The 27,211-nt window shown below is 42.2% G+C and overlaps 2 protein-coding genes across 10 annotated transcripts in view; both read right to left on the bottom strand.

Moving 5' to 3' along the window:
• Positions 1 to 27,211, bottom strand: part of LOC121442981 (protocadherin alpha-C2) — a 207,965-nt gene that overhangs the window by 122,733 nt on the left and 58,021 nt on the right. The window contains exon 1 of one of the 9 annotated variants that reach the window (XM_041644638.1): positions 22,648 to 25,163. The exons of 7 other annotated variants lie outside the window; for them this stretch is intronic. In XM_041644638.1, the coding sequence (XP_041500572.1) occupies positions 22,648 to 25,131 (2,484 nt within the window). In that variant the 5' untranslated portion in view covers positions 25,132 to 25,163. Of the gene's footprint in view, positions 1 to 6,548; positions 8,943 to 22,647; positions 25,164 to 27,211 lie in introns of those variants that run through there. One more of the 9 variants, XM_041644640.1, reaches the window with a different exon arrangement.
• LOC121442948 (protocadherin alpha-10) lies at positions 15,173 to 18,557 on the bottom strand. The gene is made up of 3 exons (XM_041644594.1): positions 16,268 to 18,557; positions 16,017 to 16,111; positions 15,173 to 15,208 (listed from the first exon to the last, which is right to left on the bottom strand). The coding sequence occupies exons 1-3, from the start codon at positions 18,555 to 18,557 to the stop codon at positions 15,173 to 15,175; spliced, it is 2,421 nt and encodes an 806-aa protein (XP_041500528.1).

The following is a 27,211-nucleotide window of genomic DNA, read 5'->3' as shown; positions in this document are numbered from 1 at the left end:
CTCACAGAGATCCTCCTGCCTCTGCCTGGGGAGTTCCAGGAGGTAAAAGTGTGATCCACCACGACTGGCTTTATCATTTATATTGAGTCAATCATTATCTGAGTGGTTCTCTTCACTAGCCTGGATTAGCATGTGGTTCCCTCTATCCGTGACTACCACAATTATTTAAATCTCAATTGCTCAGCAAGCTTTGGCTGTTCCTGACTTTAAAACCAGCTTTTAGATGGAGGCAGAGACAGGCAGATCTCTGAGTTCAAGGCCAGCCTGGGCTACAGAGCAAGTTCCAGAACAGCCAGAGCTACACAGAGAAATCCTGTCTTGGGGGATTGTTCATTTGCTTGATACTTAAGTGTTTGTGGAAGATCCTCTACAAGTTTTCCCATCTTGTAATCTTCCAACCACTGATCTTTCAAGTTCACATTCTCAAGAGAATACTCCTTTGTTCATACTTATATTCCATCTGTGAAACCTTACTATTGATATGTTATCTATTCCTGAAGAAAATGTTGCCTAGACTCTAGTACTCAGTCCCTGTAGGGCCTCTAACCTATAAGCCCTACTTGCCCAAAGACAGATAACTTCCTGGAATGCTGGAGTCTGTTTATGTAATATAACAAGCCTCATGTTTTCTCTTCGGTAAATAAAGTTGATTGTTCCAACTTCACAAGATATTCTTGATCACAAATAAGCAGGAGATAGGTAGACAGCAATTATGTCAGGATATATGCTTGCCCCTGATTGGGTGAAGGCGGGAAGTGTGTAGCGTTATGGGGTTTTCCTTTATAAAGCCCTGTCCAACGTAGTTAGGCACCATTCTCTGGGTATCCCCGGTATGGACTTGGCCAGTGTCCATCTTCCTGACCAGGATTTAATAAAACTTGCTTCAAAAGATTAGTATAGTTATTGATAAGGCTATTTTCCTAACAGTAGATTATATATATATGTGTGTGTGTGTGTGTGTATATATATATATTCCCTAGTTGATCATATATATGTATATATTTGACCTACTCTTGTAATATGCATATAATTCTGTAATTCTGACATATATATATATGATACATGTACATATATACATACATACACTAATATTTTTCAAGGCTAATCATTCAAAAATAGCAAGAAAAATACAAAAATAAAATAAATTTTCCATTGCATGTCTATATAAGTTATTCACCGCATGATACATAAAAACTCTAAATATCTACAATGAAATCAGAGAACCTCAGACAGTCAATGATTCAAAACACAAAATTAGAAAGAAAAATTAAGGAAACAATAATATAGTTAAAGCCTAGTTATTAAGAAAAGCAAAAGGGCCGATGTGCTATCAGTGCCTTGCTTCGATTGAAGAATTTAAGCGGAAGGTTGGAGCTGAAGGCCATATGGTCTGAATTAGAAGGCACCACTCCACAACATGATCGCATCTCCTCTGTGGCAAGTTCAACCAGCTGCCCATACCACTGAACCACAGCAGCCTGTGTTTCCCAAGCCCACAGGCACCATCGGTTGGTGGGGCTGGGCACCAGAATGTGTGTACAGCAGCATCAAGAGCACCAACAGGCTGGGTATTACTGCACAGATGGCGATGGTCAAGTACACGTGGACATCCGTTAGCGATGCTTCTGGCATGGTAGCACCCACGAAGGTCCACCCCCAAGGTCTTTAGTGCTGGGGCACTGTCTACTATAGGCACTAACACAGTGATTGTAGTAGTCAGTGCCAGTTCTGCATGGTCCTTTATGATCACCACCAGGCACTGATGCTGCGAATCACCACTCGCCTGGTGTGACCCCACACGTATACAGACCCCACGTGGAAGGTACTGCGTGTGCCCACGACCAGTTGCAGCTCATAAAGACAGCCACACGTTGTAACCAGAGTCTACAACCACTGCGCACACCTTCGCCAATACGTGCCCTGAATCCACTGATCTAGGCACCAGCTTGCTCACTGACTCGCCGGCTCCGACTGCTCCGTGAGGCAGCAGCGTTGGCGCATTGTCGTTCTCCTCTAACAGAAACACCTGCAGAGTCACATTGCTGCCCAGGGAAGGCACACCAGCATCCCGCGCGCTCACCTGGAACTGCAGCAGCTCCAGCTTCTCATGGTCCAGAGGTTGCAGCGCTAACACCTTGCCACTCTCTGCGTGGACAGACACGAAGCTCAAGTGAGTAGGACACCAACGCGTTCTTCTGCGCATCCGCATCCATGGCCGATACCGTGAAGATGTGCGCGCCAGGCGGATTGTTCCCCTTCAGGAACGCCCTGTATTGGGGCTGCGCGAACGCGGGCGCATTGTAGTTCACCTCAGCTTCCTCCGCGAACACGCTAGCGGTGGCCCACAGCGAGGGCGAGACCAGTCCCGGGCGGTGACCACCATCTTATAGTCGGTTGTGGTCTCATGTTCCAGGGAACTGCCCAGAATTGTAGAACAGTAATATTTGAAGTGGGACAGCAGCTTAAAAAGACGTGAATATTAGAGAGCAATTCACTTGCCCGTTGGTACCTGAGTCAAAGTCGGACACATCTATTCAGGGTGATTACTGTTCCCACCTGAGCATCTTCTAGGACAGAGAATGACAAGAAAGTACCACCACATTTCGGCATGTGTCTGGATTTATTTAAAACTTAAAGTTCTCACTAGTAGACTGAATCATTGAGAACCCATAGGAAATTTCTCCATTCTGGCCTTCATCTAGATCGGAAGCGGTTAGTTGAATTACTCAGGTGTTGTTTTGGCATTTCAAGTGGGTTTATCAAACTCTGGTGCAGAGTCATTCATATCCAGGTTGGTTCATTGTTGTTTTTCACTTTTGGTTTGTTTGGGTTTGGTTTGGTTTTCTGAGACAGGGTTCCTCTGTGTAGCCCTGGCTGCCGTGAAACTCAATCTGTAGACTATTCTAGCCTTGAACTCAGAGATCCCCCCCCCCCCGCTTCTACCTGCAGAGAGCTGTGATTTAAAGTGTGCGCCAATATTGCCAGGCAAAGAATGGTTGTTTGCATTTGAATATATCCTGTTAGCTCTGGCTTACTATCATCAAAGACTGTTAACAACAGAGAAAGCACTGATGTTTCCTCTCTGTCCAACAACTTCCAAAGAATCAGTACAAGCGGTATTCTTTTATCTTTTTGTTAATCATTATTTTAAGAGTAAAATGCTCTTCAATTTTATATTATATGGAAGACAATGTAAGTCAATATTAGCTTCAGAAGCGCCCTCTAGAGGAAACTGAGTGCACAGAGGTGCAGATTCAGGAGACTTTTAGGGGCTCAGTGGTAAAGAGTACTGGCTGTTTTTTAGAGGACCCACATGACAGCTCACAACTCTATGTAACTCCAGTTCCAAGGGATCTGACACCCTCACACAGACATATGTGCAGGCAAAATACCAAGGCACATAAAATAAGAATACATAAATCATTTTTAAAAAGAAAATAAATAGGCATCTTTTGTTCTCTTTCTCTAAGCATGGAAGAAATATCATTGATATTCTCGACGACCTCCATCTCCACAAGAAAAATCTGCAGCGGTGGTCCAAAGTCACCTCCAGGCGGATGCACAGTGCCTCCTGGTCTGTCAGAGAATTCACAAACAAAATGCCATTCTGACCTGGATGTGGCAGCGCAGGCCTTTAATCCCAGCACTTGGGAGGCAGAGAGGCAGGAGAATCTCTGTGAGTTTGAGGCCAGCCTGGTCTACAAGAGCTAATTCCAGGACAGGCTCCAAAGCTACAGAGAAACCCTTATCAAAACACCAAAAGAAAAAAACAAAAACAAAAACCATCCTCCAGAAGTTTCCCGCTGTCCTTGGACGCCATCCTGAACAGGGTCACCAGCTCCGCCAGCTCCAGTCTCAGGTCCTGAGCGATGCGACCCACGGAGGTGCTGCGTTTGTCCTCCAAGAAGATGGAGTAGCTAGAGCTGGCCACTCCCTGACTCCCAGGCTGCAAGGAGCAGGAGTGTTGCAGACAATTTCAAGCCTCTTCGCCAAGAAAACAGCATCTTAGATACTGGGGGCCTCTTGGTTGGAACTGTCGGCTTTAAGGTAGCATTCATGAGATACTTTATAAGCAGTCTGTCTTTTCTGTATTTATTTAATAAGCTTCATGGGTTATTCCGGTTTCTGTGCAGTTGGGTCTGTTCTGTAAATGGATGGACTCTGGGATCTCGAACCAAAACATTCTTCTTCCTCTGACTGTATACCAACATCACGTGACTGGTTATGCAAATACAAGAAAGATCCTTGGGTTCTTCGTTTGGATCACCGTTTCCTGGCCCACTCTAGTTCAACTTTTAAATATTCCCATGGATGGTTTGTGAATGCTGTTTAATTGGTGTATTATAGTTCTTTTGTGTTTTTAAAATATTTTCTTTTTCAAAGTTTATCAGAAATTTTTCGTTGAGATAAGGTGTGACAAACTACTCTAATGTGTCTTTTCCATGGAGAAGGAAGGATAGGTAGTATGCCCACCCCTGACCTTTCATGGCTTACAACTGACAATGTGATTTTTCTTCATAGCACTTCTTGGGAACTTCTGGAGAAAGTGAAGGATTCCATCATTCCATAAAAAGAAACTAGTAATGTTTTGAAACTCAACAATACTCTATATAAAAATTCTTTTATTCGTGAACCTAGAGAACATTAGAATTCATCATGAGTGTGAGAGGTGTCGCTTCTTGCTGTTTGTTGCTTAAATGTAATGGCTTTTCATGCAGCTGCTATGCCTCCCACACTTCAAAGCAAAGCACATGAACAGACTAATGGCAAGAATAAAGCAGTTTCATTTAAAATGTTGGATCAAGCTGGGCATGTGGTGCCTGATTCAATCCCAGCACTCAGGAGGCAGAGGCAGGCAGATCTCTGTGAGCTCGAGGCCAGCCTGGTCTACAAAACAAGTTTCAGGACAGCTAGGTCTCTGATACATAGAGAAACCCTGTCTCAAAAAACTAAAATGCTGAATCAAAGTCTCTAAATTCCACAATATTTTGACATGACAATAGAATGCTAATATCCAAAAGACTGTTGGGGGGTGTTTTGCTGGGTCCTAATTTTATTGACTAAAGGAAAAGTGTGAATTTGATACTGACATTTTTGCTTCTAAATCTTTTCCTGTTAGTAGTTACTTAGTTTATAGTTCTCAGAAAGTCATAATGGTGATAGTGAGGAAAGGAGGGATTAAAGACCTTTCATAATTATATTCAGTAATTAAAGATTGCCATATATAAGCAGTTAAGAGCATATCAATATAATAATATAGTTAGCATGAACTTTATAATTTCATCAACCTCCACATCAAAATCTTTAATCTAATAATTTACTGCCGGTCCTTTTACATAGTGGTAAATCTTCTGAGCTCACACAGTGGAAGAGGAGAATGGATTCCTGCAAATGCCCTCCACATGCTATGGTATGTGCACACACAAATAAATAAACAAATGTAATACTTTTAAAATAAAATAAATGCTCTTAATCCAAGTTTCAAGAATGATCTCCAATATGAATTCCTCCAGAATATTGTGCCAAATGATATATTGTACAATTTAGGAGAGAGTGCTTTGAATGAGCCCCAAATGTATGACTGAATCTTCACTTCTGCACTTATGTAAGAAGTACAGAGCTAGAAGATTCACAGGGATATAAATGGTCTTTACTAGACTCTTTAGATGTGGCTAGAGAAATGCAAAATTAAGATATTAGTGATAAGGTGTTTACAATGGATTTAAAAGGTGAAAATAATGAAATGATAATTATTAGTATGCTTGCACATCATAGACTTAACTTTTCCTTTCTGGAAAAATATAAAGTTCAGGAAAGGATGCAAGTGAGCAGCTCATACACATATGACATGGCAACTAACAAGTGTGCATGATTTGATGGAACAATTTTATTTGCTTAGTTTACTTTGGAAGCACAAGTCAGCCTTCTTAATAAATCTCTTGTGTTTTCATGGAAAAATCAGGAATGGAGGATTTGTTTAATAACAGCACCATGTTAGAATACAAGACTGGACTTTTTTTCTCCAAGTAATTTGAAGATGAGTTTTACCGTGTGTGCTAGGTGATATTTAACAATAGCCGGGGGACAGTAAATCAATTCCGAGCTAGAGACAAGGGATCCATTGTTGAGAGAAACATGTTTAAAGCAACTACTCGGAGAAAGCAAGAATAGCAAAGCTAAGTACTGCTAATAGACAAACGGGAGCCAATCTAAGTAACCTGCTCTGTTGATCCACTTCACTGAGAGTTAGATACGAACTGATATCACTTAGCGTAGGTAAAACAATGATTATTTCAGGTGAAGTCATCCTGGGACCTTCTAATGTTTTATAACCAAATCTTGAAACAAATGAGGCACTTCTTACCTGAAGAATCCTGATTATACGATTTAAAGGCTGAATATATGCATATCTGGCGTTTTACTAACAGAGGTTATTCTTTTGAAACAGCACTCAAAATGTGGAATATTTGTTTCAAGTTTCTCCATTAAAACTGAATTCTGCATTTCATATGCATTTACCGGAAAGGTGGGATTTGTCAAAAACTCACCTGTCCACTGTGATTTGATTCAGATTCCTGTCTTTCCCTTTCATCTCTATCCAGGTGGGGGGGTAGGCAGGGACTGAAGGCCATGAGGTCGGTCTTGGGCGGACCTTCTCCAGAGCACACCCTCTGCCGCCTCTGCTGTGAGTATGACCAGGTCCCCACCGCGCTGGAGCACACCAGCACGGGCTTCCCAGGTCCACTGGCGCCCTCGCTATCAGCAGGCAAAGCCGAGCAGCGCAGCGCGGTGTACAGCAGCAGCGTGAGCACCAGCAGGCTCGACACCGCGCAGATGGCGATGATCAAGTACACGTTGACATCCACCAGCGACGTCTCTGAGACTGAAGCACGCCCGGATGTCTGTGAAAAGGACTTTGGCGCCTGGCCGCTCTCCACTAGAGACACTAACACAGTTGCTGTGGCTGTCAGTGCAGGCTCTCCATGGTCCTTCACCAACACCAACAGAGTCTGTCGAGCGGCATCCGCCTCATCCAGGGCACGCGTTGTGCTGATCTCTCCAGTGTACAGACCCACGCGGAAGGGACTGCGCATGCTCCCTGACGCCGACTGCAGCTCATAAGACAGCCAAGCATTGTAACCAGAGTCCGCATCCACTGCTCGCACCTTTGCCACTATGTGCCCTGAACCCACTGATCTAGACACCAGCTCGCTCACTGACCCGCCGGCTCTTACAGCTCCGTGGGGCAGCAGCGTGGGAGCATTGTCGTTCTCGTCCAGCACAAACACCTGCAGAGTCACATTGCTGCCCAGGGAAGGCACACCAGCATCCCGCGCGCTCACCTGGAACTGCAGCAGCTCCAGCTCCTCATGGTCCAGAGGCTGCAGAGCAAACACCTTGCCGCTCTCCGCGTGCACAGACACGAAGCTCGACAGCGAGCGTTCGCCCACCCGCCTCTCCACCAGCGAGTAGGACACCAGTGCGTTCTCCTGTGCATCCGCATCCGTGGCAGACACCGTGAAGATGTGCGCACCAGGCGGGTTGTTCTCTTTCACGAACACCGTGTATTCGGGCTGCGCGAACGCTGGAGCATTGTCGTTCACATCAGCCACCTCCACAGACAAGCTGACGGTGGTCCACAGTGAGGGTGAGCCCCCATCCCGGGCTGTCACAAGCAAATCATAGGCTGGCACCTTCTCGCGGTCCAGGCTGCTATCCAATACCAGGGAATAATAGTTCTTAAAAGTGGATACGATCTTGAAGGGGACACTGGGTGTGAGAGAGCAGGTCACTTGGCCGTTGACTCCAGAGTCAAGGTCGGATACGCTAATCAAAGCAATGACTGTGTTTGGCTGAGCATCCTCTCTTAATGGGAGGGACAGGGAAGTCAGTGTCACTTCAGGGGCATTGTCATTGATGTCTAAGATTTCTACCGAGACTGTACAGTGACCTACCATTGGGGGGTTCCCCTTATCCGTAGCCAACACTTCAATTTCATAAAACTTGTTTGCTTCATAATCTAAAGTTCCGTTGACCCTTAATTCTCCGCTGTTTTCATCTAGTGTAAATAAAGACCTTCCACTGGGCTTGATTGACATCAAAGAGTACTCCAGTTGCCCGTTCACACCTTCGTCTTTATCTGTGGCGTTTAACTTTATGACAAGAGTTTCGTTAGCAGCATTTTCCATTATTCTTACCTTGTATTCTAAATGATCGAACTCCGGGTCATTGTCGTTAACATCTAAAACACGAACCCAAAGCTGAACTGTACCAGTGAGTTCCGGCTTTCCCCCATCTGAGGCTGTCAATAGCAAATTAAGTTCCGGGGTTTTCTCCCGATCCAGCGTCTTCTTTAATATAAGTGACGGTCTTTTAGTCTGCTTGCTATTTGTAGGTGATTCTAAAGAAAAATATTCGTTTTGACTTAATCTGTAGACCAATACAGCATTCTCCCCTATGTCGGCATCAGATGCTCCCTCTAGCGGAAAACGCGAGTCTGGTTGCTTGGATTCATAAATCAGCAGCTTTTGTTCTCTAAGAGGAAACACTGGCGGGTTGTCGTTAATGTCCCTCACCTCCACCTCCACGTGGAAAACCTGCAGGGGCCGGTCCACGATCACCTCCAGGTGGATGCTACACTCCGCGCTCCGCCCGCACAATGCCTCCCGGTCGATCCGAGAATTCACAAACAAAATGCCATTCTGCAGATTTACCTCCAGAAGGTCCCCGCGGTCCTTGGACGCCACCCTGAACAGGCGGGGCACCAGCTCTGCCAGCTCTAGCCCCAGGTCCTGAGCGATGCGGCCCACGAAGGTTCCGTGTTTGGCCTCCTCGGGGATGGAGTAATGGAGCTGGCCGCTCCCTGCTTCCCAGGCTGCGAGGAGCAGAAGCCAGAGCAGAGGTTGCAGAGTGCAGGATCCACTTCTCTGAAAACCTAACATTGCATATAAAATCGGCCTCCAAAATGTCCCCCTTCGCTGCCTGTATCGGACACTTGTCTTCAGATCCAAATGCCGCTGAATTCTCGAGGTATTTTAATGGCTCCTTTTGACAGCAGAACTCGGCGTGATGGAGTCGGTTTTGTACACGGAGTGCGGGACTCTTCGGACCAATTTATGAATGAACTCTTTTCACTGAGTAAAGAGCGACACCTTGTGCCTGAAAACGTGAGTACTTGTGCACATCCACCACTGGAGAACTTCACGTTTTGTATACTTTGCCCAAAACAATTCCAAAATGCACATTTATTGAACATTCTGATTTTAAGTCACGTTAAAGTGGAGTGTATGTGAAAGCGGTACTTTTATTGAATAACATCAGATTAAATATCTACAAAATCGTAATCTTATCTAAATACTTGAAGAAAAAGAGGGCTCACTTCTTTAGGTAAACTTGAAAGCCTAGAGTTAAACATTTTCTTAACATCTTGTCTATCGCATAAAAATATTATCAGATTTGAACTGTTCTAGCCACAGCCTCTCTTACTACTTAGGCTGCCAGGAAATTCAATGGAAAAGACATAGCTTTTCCAGTGGTTGGGTCTAGTTTGTTGTTGCTATTTGTGGTTTGGAGTCTGTTGGTGCTAGGCAAGTCTCAGCCTCTGAAATTCCATAAGAACAATGTTCTCCACTGTACCCTTAGCTATGTAGATTTGCATTTTCTTATATTTTTTAAAAAATTAAATCTTCTTGAAAAGATTTATAAAGTTTAGATGCATGCATCTTCTGTGTAATGATCAAATCAGACTTAATACATCCAACATCTCAAATATTCAGCATTTCTTGTTGGTGAAACTATCAAAGTTCATATCAACAATATCCCTTTATCAATGATATCATTCCAATTTCTTCAGCTCTGATCCTTTATCTTTCTACATTTCATTGTTTTCTTGTAATAAATTACTGACTTTATATTCATTGCAGAGTAAGAAAACAAAAATTTTCAAGTTTTATAATTGGAAACAGAATTCACAAAAGAAAAGTCTGTTGACATAGATGAATTTTGCATTTGACATATATGATTTCTCACACAAACCATATTGTCGGTAATGGGATAGCAATAATTTACTCATGTAATCATCAATAATATGACAAAGGCAGCCTTTTAAATCTCAGAATGAATTGTTAGTCAATGAAATAAAATTACTAGGAAAATCTCTACACCAGTTTGGTATTTCCATGTAACCAATATTAGTTTTCTATAAATAAAAACACAATAAAATACATTTATGTAAAGTAACTGCAGTGCAGAATTTGGGGATTTTGATTATAAGTCATAAAAAAGGTTTTTTTTATGAGATTGTGTTTGAAACACAGAAGATACTCAAAGAGTTGAACTAAGTGACAAATGACCTTAGAGTCTGAAGATTTAATTTCCTACAATACTTAGTGGGAAATGGGAATTATTGAGGATATTTTTCCCTTTTCTTTCAGGACAACATTTCTCTGTGTAGGGCTGGCTGTCCTAGAACTCAGTTTGTAGACTAGACTGGAGTTGAGCTCAGAGATCCTCCTGCCTCTGCCTCTGAAGAGCTGTCATTGAAGGCTTTATGCCAACACTTTAGGCTTTATTTTTCTTTTCTTGGAGATGTAGTTATGTTTTCTCTATCTTTTTATACATACTGGCAATTTAGAAGGCAAATAAGATGAGACAACACGTTTGAAGCAGAAAATCATTCAGAAAAGAAACAGTATTTAGTTATAAAGGAATTCTTTGAGAAACAAAGACCCAAGTTGACTTCGAGCTACCCGGACCAAGTAGTTCTCCTACTTCAGTGCCAAATGGTTTTCTTTTTTTTTATTTTAAATTTATATTTATTGAGAAACCAAATGGTTTTTAGGGTTCTTCTGCAGCTTACAACGATTGCAACAACATATGAAAATGCCATAAACTGTCACTTTTTTCTGAATCATGAGTTTATAAACAAGCATACACACGTTATTAACACAGAGATGCCATTAATGCCACTCTGCTACTGTTCTGCTTACCATTCTCCCAGGGGTGTCACAGCACCGGGACTCTCAAAAGTAACTGTAAGTAGGCTTCTATGTTTAAAAAAATCAAGAAAAATATCCACCAACTCTAAGAACAGTGAATTATTTTTCTTCTTTCGGAGGGCAGGAGTTTGAGCCAGACTTTCTCTGTGTATTCCTGGATGTCTTGGAACCTGCTCTATAGACCAGGCTGTCCTGGAACTCACAGAGATCTGCCTACCCATGCCTCCTAAATGATAGGATTAAAGGCATGAATTACTACTGCCTGGAAAGAACAGTGAATTCTATTATACACCTGTAAAATAATATAATCATGTAAATCAATATGATACATTATATAAAATAGCAATAAACTGAACACAATATGCAAAGTGTGCCAGATTTATAGTGAACAAAAGAAAGCAATAGGTCTCTATACACACACTGTTATAGGAAATAGTGTTTGAGATACAATGTGAACTTTTCCAAAATAAAGAAATATAAAAATCCTACCCAGGAGAGATGATGATATCACATATTTATATTCTAACTTCGGTGTTTATTTCCAATAATGCATAATTTGGGGTGTATAAAATTGTCCTGAGTAAACTCCAATTCAAAAATGTTTGCTTGCGTGTGTAAACCAATGTCACATCTTTTGTATTTTGGCTAAAATTGTTGAGGTATAAACATCTCAATCGTTGATAGAGAACATATTATACTCACTCTAAACTTACCTGTTGGGAGGGGTTCAACATCTAGCTGTAGATTAATCTCAAGAAATCATATCAAGATCATTGTTAGCATTGAGTTTGTGAAAATCAATTGAAGATTTCATGAACTGTGTGCTTTACTTTTGCAGCTTAGTTTGATTAGATGTAAATTCTACCTCCACGCCTCACGAATTGTATATTAAAATGCAAAGTTTTATGTCCTCTTAACCTGTGTTATTTTGTATATCTGATGTTATTCTTTCTTGCAAATGTAAGCCACAGAAATGAATTTCAAAACCATTCTCTGAACCCTGGGAAAAATTTCAAACTCAGATTATAAATTTGCTTTCCAAACACTATGCTAACAAAATTATAGGATTTACCAAATAATGCTAACCCTGCCCTATTGTGGTTTCCTAAAGGAAACAGAGCGATTTTCTCTCAATCATTTGGTCAGTTTGCAGAAGCTTTTCAATCAAAAATAACAATGACCCTGCTTCAGGGGAAAACTGTCAAACAAGCTGAGCTCTTAGTCCGAGGCCAGTCCGATCTATAGAGCGAGTTTTGGGACAGCTGGGGTTATGCCGAGAAAGCCTGCTATGAAAAACCAACATGAAAATAATAACAATAAAAAAGACTGCATCCATAAAGACCTGCACACATCTAAAGATTTTCATAGGAAACCAACTCCTTTGAAGATTTTAACGAGGTATACAATGCTGTTCAATGTTCTCAAATCTTTTGGCCATATTTAGAATCCTCAAATTATCACCACTTATATTTGCCTAAAACACTATTATTATTCACAAACAAAAGGAGGTCATTTTTATATGATATTTGACTGAGTTATTTATGGTATTCTGCTCTTCTGCAGGAATATTGTGAGCCAAAGTCCAGATTTTTTCTCATGTTTTAAATGATTCCTATTTACATCATTCCTGAATGACTGACCGATAGTTCTTATATAGTAGTTCTTGACTATTACACTGAATAAATGCCTCTCTCAATGTGGTATTGATTAAAACAAGTTAATTTAACTCATGAACACAACTAAAAAATATCACTCAATGTAGAAAAGTATAACTCTATCTCAATACAGCATTTATGCAAAAGTGATGATTAATATAATCATGGAGAATTTTTATAACCAAGGCAAAAAAGACTCGTGTGCACATACCTCATATTCCACTTTCATTGAACAGAAAAGAGGTTTACTGAAGAAGGGTCGGCATTGTGGAGACAAGAGTGACTCTGGATTCTGAAAATTTGTACTTAGATGTCACCACTAGGCAAGACAAATACCTCCGATTCTCATATCCTATCTTTATAATCCAGATGTCATAGGTAATACTACTGTCATTATACATAGAATGAGGAAAGAATTATTAAATAATATTCATGATGACAAAAATGAAGACAATGAAGAATGACAGATTTCCAGAATGTTTTAAATGAGCTATCTCAAGAGGGACAAGACAAATAAATTTAACAACTTCATAAATTACTCTAGAAATTAAATGAAATAATGTACATAGGCCCTCACAGCAAGCCTAACAAACTGAAATAATTCACACAGTATGGTTGAACATACACCAAGCAGGATTTTCTATATATATTGTATATAGTCTATACAAGTAGGCAGTGTGGCAGGGCATGGTGGTGAACACCTTTAATCTCACTCAGGGTGCAGATACAGGCAGATCTGTAGAGTTATTTTGTTTGTAATCTAACAAATAAAGATCCTGCCTGCAGATCAGAGTGCAGAGCTAAACCACCATTTAGTCACAGAGACCAGGCAGTGGTGGCACACACCTTTAACCCCAAAGAGACAGAGGGAGACCGATCTCTGTGAGTTAAAGGCCACCCTGAACTACATCAGGTTGAATCTGTCTAAAAGAGAATCAGAGCTCACACAAAGGTGGTCCCATGATGTGGGAGTGTCATATATCAATCTGTTGATTTCATTGGTTAAGCAATAAAGAAACTGCTTGGCCCTCATAGGTTAAAACATAGGTGGGTGGAGTAAACAGGACAGAATGCTGGGAGGAAGAGGAAGTGAGCCCAGAGAGACTCGACAGCTCTGCTCTCTGGAGCAGAGACACCATGCCCCGCTCCCGGGCAGACACACCCGATGAAGCTCCAACCCAGGATGGACGTAGGCTAGAATCTTCCCTGTCTTACCAGTGCTCACTAAGACCGGTGCTCACAGATTATTAGAGATGGGTTGATCGGGATATCAGAATTAGCCAATAAGGACTAGAGCTAAAGGGCCAAACAGTGTTTAAAAGAATACAGTTTCCGTGTAATTATTTCGGGTAAAGCTAGCTGTGCGGGCGGCGGGGTGCCAGGGATGCAGCCCGCCGCTCTTATTTCAACAGTCCCAGAACTTGGGATCCCGCACCTTTAATCCAAGCACTAGGGAGGTAGAGACAGGAGGGATATGGCTGGGTGGAGAGAGAAATATAAGATTTGAGGAGACAGAAGCAGAAGTGCAGTCTGAGGATTCATAGAGACAATCAGTCTGAGGTTCGAAGAGAAAAGATTCAGTCTGCGTCTTCACAGAAACAAGATTGTCCCTTCGGTCTGAGGGTTTGATAGAGACCAAAGGTTTCTCTAATGGCTAGCTGAACTACTTCTCTGATCTCTCCATTTTCACCCCCTAATATCTCACTCTGAGGTTTGTTTGTTTGTTTGTTTTTTTGTTTTAGGATTTTTCGAGACAGGGTTTCTCCGTAGCTTTTTGGTTCCTGTCCTGGAACTAGCTCTTGTATACCAGGCTGGCCTCGAACTCATAGAGATCCACCTGCCTCTGCCTTCCGAGTGCTGGGATTAAAGGTATGCGCCACCACCGCCCGGCTGAGTTTTTATTATTAAGATCAATTAGAATTCGTGGTACAAGATCTCTGTGATTTCCAGGCCAACCTGCTCTACACTGTGAGTTCCACGCCAGCCAGGTCTACACAGTATCTTTCTCAAAGAAAATAGGCATTGGGCAACACGAAATAGGGGCATACCTCATGGTTACCTTTTGTATGATTTTTCTAATATTTATTTTCATGAAAATCATTTTTCCACAACTCATCATTTAAGGTAGATGTGCCTGCTCACACCTTCATGGATTTCTATTTCTACAGCATGGTTTACTTTCTGTGTGTAAATATATATGATTTATTTCTTCAGTAGAATTAAAGGGTATGTTTTTTTGCCATTTGACCAGCACAGGCCATGGTGCTGGACTTCACCACAAATGACAAGACTCTCAAACTCAAAGCACAAAGAAGTGAGGATTCCCTTTCCCTAGAATACTTTCACATAGCTTCTTGACAAGGACCAAGAATTGAAGAAAAATAATGCTAATTCACAGTGGAAGAAATTTATCAAGTAAGTAGAAGACTCAATAAGTTAAAAACTTTGAGAAAACAGCAGTAAGTTTGGCAGGTGGTTAAAGAGAATTAACATCACGTTAGGAAGTATCTAAAATGCTGTCTATCCGAAGCGGTCGAGGACTTTGAAGAAACTGTCCTTGAAAATACAGCAAGACTAGTAAGAGAGTAGAAAGTAAGATCCCCTTGAAAGGCAATGCTAAAACTCTACCCACTTCAGCTGTCAGCTCACAAAACATGCTACTGAATATAAAAATCACATAGAAAATAAGGTACTTCAAGCATGCCCATCTCCATCAGTAAGAGGCAATGTCATAGTTTATAATAAGTTGAGAATTGAAATCAAATTCAAAAATTAAATAATACACAAGCATAATAAAGGGCAAAGGGCACCTGTTAGAACAATAAATGGCTGCAAGTTTGAAAATTAGATTTGAGCCCTGCCTATGCTCTGTATTTCCCATTATGGTCCTTGACTTCTTACTGGCTTAATTTAAAGAAAATATTGGCTCATTCTAATTCATTTTTACTAGTATTGCAACTACTACTATTATTGTTATTATACATAGCACACTGAAAGCATCACTAAATCATATCCATGATGACAAGAGTGAAAGCAATGAAGTGGCTAGTTTTCCAGCATTCTTTTTTATTGATTTATACTTTATGTATGAGTGCTCTGCATGCATCCCTACACGCAGGTATCAGATCGTATTATAGATGGTTGTGAGCCACAATGTAGGTACTGGGAATTGAACTCAGGACCTCTGGAAGAGCAGCCAGTGTTCTTAACCTCTAAGCCATCTCTCCAGTCCCTCCAGTATTTTTTAAATGAGTTGCCATGAGAAATTAAACAAATAAATTTAATGCTGAAGATAGAATAGTAAATTGATAAATATCCGTGACATCACCAGGCATGAAATGTATTCCTGGATTTTGGTACTTACATTCTCAAAGATCTCTTGTTGGACTCCACTATCTCCAGAACCCAAACTAGGGGGAATACTGGGACTGAAGGTCATGAGGTCTGTCTTTGGTAGGCCTTCTCCAGAACATACCCTCTGCCTCCTTTGCTGAGAGTAAGACCATCTTACCTTTGCTAAGTATTCTGACTCTAAGGGCGGCTGTCTCTCCTCTGCTGATTCCGGACCTTGGGATAGGCTGGGGCTGAAGGCCATGAGGTCGGTCTTGGGCAGACCCTCACCGGAGCACACCCTCTGCCGCCTCTGCTGTGAGTATGACCAGGTCCCCACCGCGCTGGAGCACACTAGCACGGGCTTGCCAGGAGCACAGGCTCCATCTGTGGGCGTCGCCGAGCAGCGCAGCGCAGTGTACAGCAGCAGCGTGAGCACCAGCAGGCTTGACACAGCGCAGATGGCGATGATCAGATACACGTTGACATCCACCAGCGACGCCTCTTGGCCAATGGCATCTACCAATGCTTTTGATGAGGTTTTTGGAGCTTGGCTGTTCTCAAGCAGAGAAACGAGCACTGTGGCTGTGGCAGTCAGCGCAGGTTCACCATGATCCTTCACCAGCACCAGCAGGCGCTGGTGCAGCGCATCCGCTTCATCCAGGGCGCGTGTGGTGCTGATCTCGCCGGTATATAGGCCCACGCGGAACAGGCTTCGGGAATTGCCTGCTGACGTCTGGAGTTCATAAGAGAGCCAAGCATTGTAACCAGAGTCTGCATCCACTGCTCGCACCTTGGTGATCACGTGACCTGAACCAACTGACCTAGGCACAAACTCACTCACTGCCCCTCCCGCTCCCACGGCTCCGTGGGGCAGTAGCGTGGGAGCATTGTCGTTCTCGTCCAGCACAAACACCTGCAGAGTCACATTGCTGCCCAGGGAAGGCACACCAGCATCCCGCGCGCTCACCTGGAACTGCAGCAGCTCCAGCTCCTCATGGTCCAGAGGCTGCAGCACGAACACCTTGCCGCTCTCCGCGTGCACAGACACGAAGCTCGACAGCGAGCGCTCGCCCACCCGCCTCTCCACCAGCGAGTAGGACACCAGCGCGTTCTCCTGAGCATCTGCGTCCATGGCAGACACCGTGAAAATGTGCGCGCCAGGCGGGTTGTTCTCCTTCATGAACACCGTGTATTCCGGCTGCGCAAACGTGGGCGAATTGTCGTTCACATCAGCCACCTCCACGGACACGCTGGCTGTGGCCCACAGGGAAGGCGAGCCCCCATCCCTGGCTGTCACCACCACCTTGTAGTCAGGTGTGGTCTCTCGGTCCAGAGCGCTGTCCAGCACGAGCGAATAGTAATTCTTGAAGGTGGACACCAACTTGAAAGGGACATGAGGAGTCAGAGAACAGGTCACCTGCCCGTTGACAATAGAATCACGGTCTGTCACACTGATTAGGGCAATAACTGTCCCCAATGGAGCATCCTCTCGTACAGGGAGTGATAATGATGTTATTATTAACTCGGGAGCATTATCATTGATGTCCAGGACTTCAATTAAGATTGTGCAGTGACCGAACATTGGAGGACTGCCTTTGTCCACTGCTTCTGCTTGAATCTTCCATAAACTAGCTTCTTCAAAATCTATTTTTCCACTGACTTTAATTTCTCCACTGACTGAATCAATATGAAAAGTAGCTTCTGTCTTAGGGGAAACATCCGTTGCAAAGGAATAAAGAATATGACTGTTCGAACCTTCGTCCAAATCCGAGGCATTTAGTTTAACCACCAGCGTACCATTTCTTGCATTTTCTACCAGCTTCACCCGATAGACTGCTCTGTCAAACACTGGTGCGTTGTCATTTACATCCAGCACTGTGATATGTAGTTCCAAGGTGCCTGTGAGCTCGGGTTTGCCCCCATCCGTTGCTTTAACCACTAAGTGAAGCTCAGAAGCTCGTTCTCTATCTAATGGTTTCTTTAACACTAGTTCCAGTGGTTTAACCTGCTCATCTGTACTTGGTACTTCCAGAGAGAAATACTCATTGGAACTCAGTCTGTAAGTCAGCAGAGCATTGGTTCCAATATCTGCATCTGAAGCGCCCTCTAGTGAAAAACGAGAGTCTAGAGCTCTTGTTTCCGAAACAAAGAGACTCTTCTGTGCTGTTGGAAACACTGGAGGATTGTCGTTAATGTCCCTCACCTCCACCTCCACATGGAAAACCTGCAGGGGCCGGTCCACGATCACCTCCAGGTGGATGCTACACTCCGCGCTCCGCCCGCACAATGCCTCCCGGTCGATCCGAGAATTCACAAACAAAATGCCATTCTGCAGATTTACCTCCAGAAGGTCCCCGCGATCCTTGGACGCCACCCTGAACAGGCGGGGCACCAGCTCTGCCAGCTCCAGCCCCAGGTCCTGAGCGATGCGGCCCACGAAGGTTCCGTGTTTGGCTTCCTCGGGGACGGAGTAGTGGAGCTGGCCGCTCCCTGCCTCCCAGATTGTGAACAGCAGAAGCGAGGGCAGTAGGCACCAGGATCCCTGGCAGTACGTCATGGCGACAAAAGACATAGTCTCTTTGAGATTTTATTTTATTATTATTCGCAGTAGTAGTAGTATTCTTGCTCCAGGATAATCGCAACAATGTGGGTGCTGTTTATAATCTTTAAAGCACGGGGCCAGCTTCTTTCCGGTCTGCAGATGTTCTGATTTTCTTCCATTAGCGCTCTTGTTGGAGAACAACGACATCCTGTGGCTCAAAGTGTAAGTGCATTTGCGCTCTGCGATTTAAGCTTACTTCGGATGCCATTTGTAGGTTTTCGGAATGCTTTTCTTTGTAGGTTTCTAGTTAGTTCACATTTCAACAGCCGGTAGCTGACTAAGGGTTGTTTTATCTTAGACTTACAGTTTCTAGAGTAGTTTCATCTTCTATATAGACATCTAAGAACATACTACTGCACAAGCTGTATTATCGTGTAAAAAAGTATGTGGACAAATTACATTTGTATTGGCGATACAGCTTTTTAAGAGATTTGTAAGATATATATTCGAACGCCGTGTATCCAACCTCTTCCTATAACTTTGTAATTGTGTTCTGCTGACTCTTTTAAAATAGTAAATTATTCTGATTATTTGATTTAACTCTATAGAAAATAATTGAAGATGCAGATTTTCTGTTACCACCGCAACACAATGGGATTTCAATTCAATACTAATAAGTTATTTACTATTTTATCCGAATAATTCTTTATTTGATATTAATAAATTTACTCAGCACAGACTGTGGGAAATTTAGAGCATATTTTTTAGGCTATCTAACTTTAAAGTTTTTGTTCAGTCATTATATCTGTTCAGGATTAAGGTTATTTCTGTCATATTAAAAAACTTCAATGTCAATTATACTTATTATTTACTTGGAAAAATTCATTAATTTTCATCCAAAAATAATGTCAGGAGTTATATTTATCTGTTTATAGTATTTTCTTAGAAAACTATGTGAAGAGTCTAGAATATAAAAGTTATTCTAAATCTCATTCATTCAATTTTGTTATCATTTAACCTGAGATACAAAAATATATTGGAATTTATATGGAACACTTATAAATGGCAATGAAGTTCATCAGCATTTTGTTAAAGAAGAAAATATTTTAATCATCTCAAGACTATATGGAACCAATTAATCAGCATCTGAATCTTGCCAGTAATATTAAGTCATTGAAAAACTCAAATATTCCCCTACTAAAAAGTGATTGTAAGTGGATACCCAAAATAATCGAGTTTATTTTCTTTATATGAACTTCAGTTTTCAATTGAACACACCAATAGTGACTTAATGACTATGAATCTATACCAAAGAAAAATAGTTCTCATTGTCTGCAATTGTTTTTGTGATTGAAGACACAAATCCTAAATCAATACATTGTACTGTTTAAAAGAGAAAGAAAAAATTAGCCTATTGAGCTGATTAGAGTTAGAAAAAAGATCATGATGAAAATTTTTAATCTCTAGTTGTCTGAGTAAAATACGCAATGTTTTTCGGAAAGACTCCATACTAAATGAAGGTCCGTCACTATTTTGGATTGGAGGAATATGTTACCAATATACATATAAAGAGTAATTTTTAGATTTGTGTGCATAGGGGTTTGCAGAACTAGTTAAGGGATCATGAGAGAAGTAGAAAAATTCTCAAGAGGTGAGAGATCGAGCAGGTACTGGAAAACATGAAACAAGAAAACAAAAAGCCAGGCAAACTAGAGACAGAGAAGGGCACCAGACAGAGAGGTGAGAGGAAGAGGAATGAAGGGCAGGAGTGTAATGAGAGATGTGTGACAATGTCATCACAAAGCTCCTTAATTTAAATGCTAACCTAAAAACTTACTTTAAAAAACTTAAAATGCAATTTGCAATGTCTTGACACTACAAGGTTTCCATGAATCTAACAATTATAACAGTAAATCCATCTGCTAGTAACACATCTCAAATACTATCAAGCCAGGTGTGATGGTGCAGGTCCCTGATCCCTACATTCAACAAGCAAAAGAGGGATTGAGAATTCAGTAACTATACCAAGATGATGTGAGAGGAGGATGGGGAAAGAAAAGAGAGAAATAATAAAAGACATGATTTAAGTTTCATGGGGGAAATCCTAATAGGTACTTAAGAGAAAGCGGAAAGATTTAACTATACATTTCTTTTAACTGAACTGTTAGCCTTATTTCTTTGGGTTGTGTACTCTGGATATTGTTCTGAGTTTATTCACAGATGATCTTGTAAAAAAAATTACAACATGAAAAAGTGAGTGAAAAGTAATAGCAAAGTCACCAACCTAAAAAATACACAATAACTCAGTAAGTTTATATCTACTAGATATAGCAAATAAATAAAAAAACAAAGATATCTACTATTATAAATATTATACATATAAACATATGTATGGTCAGGGGGAGAGAGAGAGAGAGAGAGAGAGAGAGAGAGAGAGAGAGACAGAAGAGAGATAGAACCAGAAACAGGTTCTCCTCTTAAAGTTGGCAGCTAAGCCAGGTGTAATGAATAGGTCATGCCTGTAATCCTGGCACCTGAGAGGCTGATGCAGGAGGCTTTGAGGCTAGCCTGAACTACATAGTAATTATAGGCCAACCTGGGCTATTGTGAGACTCTGCCTCAAAAACATAAAATAAAATAAATAATTGGATATCAAACTCAGGATAGCTGAAACATTTGATTAATATGAGCTCTGACTATGGAAAAACAGGAAATTTTGATATGATTTCAAGTCAAGGCATATATTTCATAAGTATACTTGATATAGTGGCTAATAAATTTTTAATTTAACATGCATTTATTATCCATAATCTCTAAAATTTGGCATTGAGACCAGTCATGAAAAGCTCGCAATTGAAGGCAATATTGTGCTTGCATTTTTGCCCTGATTTTTGTGTTGTCAAACTTGCTTAATGATGTCAACTTTTGTTGGAATTTATGTGTGAAACACAGACTGGATAACAAATTCATAGTAAATGGGAAAGGACAAGAAATTGCTAGGGACCAGAACTGAAATGATAAATGCTGATTGTCTTGGTGATGTTGGGATTACTTTGAAAACTGAAACCATGGGTTATCAGATAACCACTAGTTTCAGTAAAGCACAATTGATTGGGTGTTTTTGTCACCATTGCTATTACTCAGGGTTCTCAGGAGGAGCAGAACTTATAGAACATTTATTAGAATGGCTTATAGACTGTGGTCCAGCTGGTCCAATATGATTGCCTACCAATGAAGACTCCTAGAATCCAGTAGTTGTTAAATCTATCTCAGTTGGCCGTAAGTATACACTAGAATCCTAAAGAAGTCGATTCTAACACCAGGGAAGGAATGGACTTGCAGTGAGAGCAAGAGCAAGCAGGCAAAGAGAGTAAGCTTCCTTCTTCCATATCCTTTATATAGGCTGCCACCAGAAGGTGTGTCCTAAGCTAAAGGTGGCTCTTCCCACCTTAAAAGATCTCGATTAAAGGTATACAGCACCACCTCAAAAGATGCAGATTAAAATTGGGTCTTCCTACCTTAAAGAATTTAATTTATAAAAAAAATCTCTTACAGGTGTAACCAATTGATGAAAATTTAAGTAATTCCAGATGTAGTCAAGTTGACAACCAAGAACAGTCATCACACCATGTAACTTAACTATCTTGTTATATATAAAACCCATCTCTACTCTGTTTAAGATAACAATAGAAGCTATTAAACTAAATCATACACCACAGAAAAAATATTTTGAGTATAATTTAATTTTTTCTATTTTAATACTAAGTTAGACTAAAGCAACACTTTTAATTTCATATTTCTTTTTTCCTTTTTTAGAATTTTTTGAGGTAGGGTTTTTCTGTGTAACAGCTAACACAAGGATTCTACTGGTGAAAGCTTCTGTGTTCATAATAGTTATATTAAAATTACACATCTCAAGCAGGGTATTGCATACTGCATAGACAAACATCATAAATAAACTTCTAGAATAAAGTATACTTGAAAGCATCACTAGAAATTTTGGGGCATAGTGGTCCTCAAAGAAAATATAGCCGGGGATATATATTTGTCACAGAATAAAGCGAGAGAGAAAATCTATTTTATCAAGCAAAACACGAAAATAAAAAAAGTAATAGCCCACCTGCCCGGAAACGTCTCCTCCAGCAGAATGGTTTTCGGCTCCCACATCGGTCACTGGGTAGGGTGTAAGACTGGGGCTGAAGGCCATGAGGTCAGTCTTGGGCAGACCCTCTCCAGAACACACCCTTTGCTGTCTCTGCTGAGAGTACGACCAGGTCCCCACCGCGCTGGAGCACACCAGCACCGGCTTTCCAAGCCCGCACCCACCTTGCATAGGCACTGTGGAGCAGCGCAGCGCGGTGTACAGCAGCAGCGTGAGCACCAACAGGCTGGACACCGCGCAGATGGCGATGATCAGGTACACGTTGACATCCACCAGCGACGTCTCTGAGACTGAAGCACGCCCGGATGTCTGTGAAAAGGACTTTGGCGCCTGGCCGCTCTCCACTAGAGACACTAACACAGTTGCAGTAGCTGTCAGTGCAGGCTCTCCATGGTCCTTCACCAGCACCAACAGAGTCTGTCGAGCGGCATCCGCCTCATCCAGGGCACGTGTTGTGCTGATCTCTCCTGTGTACAGACCCACCCGAAAGGGACTGCGCAGGCTCCCTGACACCGACTGCAGCTCATAAGAGAGCCAAGCATTGTAACCAGAGTCCGCATCCACTGCTCGCACCTTTGCCACTATGTGCCCTGAACCCACTGATCTAGGCACCAGCTCGCTCACTGACCCGCCGGCTCTTACAGCTCCGTGGGGCAGCAGCGTGGGAGCATTGTCGTTCTCGTCCAGCACAAACACCTGCAGAGTCACATTGCTGCCCAGGGAAGGCACACCAGCATCCCGCGCGCTCACCTGGAACTGCAGCAGCTCCAGCTCCTCGTGGTCCAGAGGCTGCAGCGCAAACACCTTGCCGCTCTCCGCGTGCACAGACACGAAGCTCGACAGCGAGCGCTCGCCCACCCGCCTCTCCACCAGCGAATAGGACACCAGCGCGTTCTCTTGCGCATCTGCGTCCATGGCCGATAACGTGAAGATGTGCGCACCGGGCGGGTTGTTCTCCTTCACGAACACCGTGTATTCGGACTGCGGGAATGCGGGCGCATTGTCGTTCACATCAGCCACCTCTACGGACACGCTGGCTGTGGCCCACAGCGAGGGCGAGCCCCCATCCCGGGCGGTCACCACCACCTTATAGTCAGGTGTGGTCTCTCTGTCCAGAGCGCTGTCCAGCACGAGCGAATAGTAATTCTTGAAGGTGGACACCAACTTGAAGGGAACATGCAGAATCAGCGAACAGGTCACCTGTCCATTGACTCCAGAGTCTTGGTCTGACACGCTGATCAGGGCAATTACAGTACCCAAAAGAGCGTCTTCTTTCACCGGAAGCGACAAAGGAGTAAGGACTATTTCTGGAGCGTTATCATTTTCATCCAGGATTTCCACGAGTACAGTGCAGTGAGCAACCAGAGGTGGATGTCCTTTATCTGTAGCATCCACATGAATTTCATAATTGTTCCTATCCTCAAAGTCAATAGCGCCATTTACTTTTATCTCTCCAGTTTTTTCGTTTATTCGAAATTTCTTTCTTATGCTAGATGGGGTCAACGAGCTAAATGAATACTCCACTTCCTTGTTTACTCCTTCATCTGCATCAGTAGCATTCAGCCATATTACTAACGTTTGATTCTCTTGATTCTCAGACATCTTAACTTCGTAAACAGATCTGTCAAACACGGGAGCATTATCATTAGCGTCCAATACCTGGATCAACAGAGAAACCGATCCGGTAAACTCGGGTTTGCCTCCATCCGTTGCTGTCAATAACAACTTTAGCTGAGGATTTTCTTCCCGATCTATCAGTTTTCGAAGAACAAGCACTGGGAATTCGCCTTTGCCCTTTTTGTTTACAATATCAAGGACAAAATAGTCGTTGGAACTGAGTTTGTAAGTAAGCATCGCGTTCTCGCCAACATCTGCATCAGATGCGCCTTCTAGTGGAAATCGAGAATCAAGCAGTCTAGATTCAGGTACCAAGATCTTTTGTTCTGCTACAGAGAACATTGGAGGGTTGTCGTTAATGTCCCTCACCTCCACCTCCACATGGAACACCTGCAGCGGCCGGTCCACGATCACCTCCAGGTGGATGCCACACTCCGCGCTCCGCCCGCACAGCGCCTCCCGGTCGATCCGAGAATTCACAAACAAAATGCCATTCTGCAAATTTACCTCCAGAAGGTCCCCGCGGTCCTTGGATGCCACCCTGAACAGGCGGGGCACCAGCTCCGCCAGCTCCAGCCCCAGGTCCTGCGCGATGCGGCCCACGAAGGTTCCGTGTTTGGCCTCCTCGGGGACAGAGTAGTGGAGCTGGCCGCTCCCTGCCTCCCAGGCTGCGAGGAGCAGAAGCCAGAGCAGCAGACGCCAAGCTCCATGGCTCCAGCATCTGGACATCACCACAGAACCATTCTCTTGTCTTAAAACTTCATGAATATGGCGTGTGGAATGCGCACACGTTTTAATATCTTCTGGTCGATTTCCTAGTCTCATTTTTTTAAAATGGTAACGCTGAGATTTCTGAATGTAGCTACTTCCTAACCCTCGAGAAACAGCGAATTGTCTTTGTTCTAAAAAGCTACTATTTTGTGGACGGCAGCGACATCCAGTGGCTAAATGTGTAAGTATATTTCTATGAGCGCAATTTTTCTTTAATTTACATCTTTGATTTATTTCTGTGGATTATTATCTTTGTGGACACTTAGTGCCACATATTACATATCTAACACGCTTTAATATTTAATGTGGATCCATAGTACAACTTTTTCTTCAAGGTGAAACCACAAGAAGTGATTCTTTCCTGGATCTCGTGATAACTACCAGCTAAATTTTAACATGCCCTTAAGAGTCATGAAATAAAAGAGGGCTGATAATTTATTGTGCAACGGGTGTAGGCTCCTTCAAGTTGTAATACTCAGTTCAATTACTTTTGGCATTGTTTTAAGGTTAAGTAAATTTCATTTAGACAGCAATTTCAAGACACTGATCCAGTTGTGTGTTAGACGCTTGTGACTCCGAAGTCAACACTAGCGTGTAGAGATCGCCAATGTCCCCATCAGCCATCCTCCCACTTACATTCTTATACACGTTCCTAGCAACCATGCAACCTTGGCTTCCCATCCATGCAAACTCTCCGTGTGCCTTTTCCCACCTTCATAATATTATCTCAATAGTAAGAAAACATTGTGTAAATTATAGATTATTGAAGTCTGGGGAGTTTCTTTGGGAGAATGAGCCCTTCATGAGTATGAACTATTGTCAGACTCCAGTTTGGACGCATTTATTTTTATGATGCTTATGACCAAATCAGGCTCCTCGGGAGGAAAAAACATGAATTTCCTTTGGAAAACGGTCACTCTCCAGTGCCTAAACTCTGTCTAGTACACGAACTAAAAGAGATGATTATTGTATTTAAGAAATTGAAAATCGGTTACATCAGTTACACCTTATATTGACTAAAGAATCTCATTTTGAGTAAAGTAATTGACAAATTCATAACTTGCTTTCAGAGTTTGCTACAAGAAAAGCGTTTCCATCTTTTCAAATTTTTAAGTAGTCTCTGCATTTCTGTCATCCAATGTATCCCCACCAACACAACTTACCTTGAATTCGGACTTATACTTCAAATGTTTCGGTTGAAGTTGTTTTTCACGTTCCATGCATTCGTTAGGCTTGGGTTCAGTGTTTGCTTTTTGTGTTGTTTCATTGAGAGAAGAATTGAGACATACCCCTGCCTGTCCTCGAATTCACTTTGTAGACCAGGCTGGCCTCAAACTCACAGAGATCTGCCTGCCTCTGCCTCCAGAGTTCTGAGATTAAAGACGGCGCCACTACCCCCTGCAGGTTCAATTATTTGAACACTTAGTATAAACTGAGGGGAGCTATTGGTGTCATTTGCATCCAAGACAATTCTGTCTTTTAGAGCTAATACCTTTCAGTGCTTACTTTGTTCTTGGTAACTCTAAGATGCATTCCTTCTTACTCATTTCTACATTGATGCAACTGGCAAATTGGCCTTTTATAGTAATCCACATTATCTCCCAGCTTACAGGCTGCCATCATATACAAATTTCAGAATTTGTGAAATATCTGTGGAGTTAATTTATCTTTGAGTACATAAGGAAACTTAAGAACAAGGAATCCAAGGATGTAAGACTTTTAAGAGGCTGAGAAATTAAACAATGAGGAGATAAAACACACGTTGCTTTGCCTAACAGCTGACAGTGTAGGTCCCTATACCAGCTTCACTTGATCTAAGATGGAATTTTAAAACCAAAAATGAGGTGTCATTTATTATGGTTCTTCCTGGGATTTTAGTTTGTTAAGTTCAAATGAAAAAAATTAAAAAACATAACTTGGGCTAAAGGTACAGTTTAAAAAAACAGCACACAAAAGCTACAAATTACAGTTTCATGGTGTTAAGTATAGCATGTAAGGACATTGAAGATGCGTTAGATGCTTGTCTTGTGGAACAATAAGAGAAAAGCATATTTTTATCCATCATAAGGAAGTTTTTCCTAACTTTCAGGTTATTAATTACAAGAGAATTTAACGGTTTAAATCTTTACATCAC

The sequence above is a fragment of the Microtus oregoni genome, unplaced genomic scaffold (assembly GCF_018167655.1).
Source record: "Microtus oregoni isolate MIOR12 unplaced genomic scaffold, Mior012 000098F_ref0000018, whole genome shotgun sequence".
In the NCBI taxonomy this organism is placed as follows: Eukaryota; Metazoa; Chordata; class Mammalia; order Rodentia; family Cricetidae; genus Microtus; species Microtus oregoni.
Note: the sequence above shows the minus strand (reverse complement) of the source record. Positions and strands in the feature narration are given on the sequence as shown.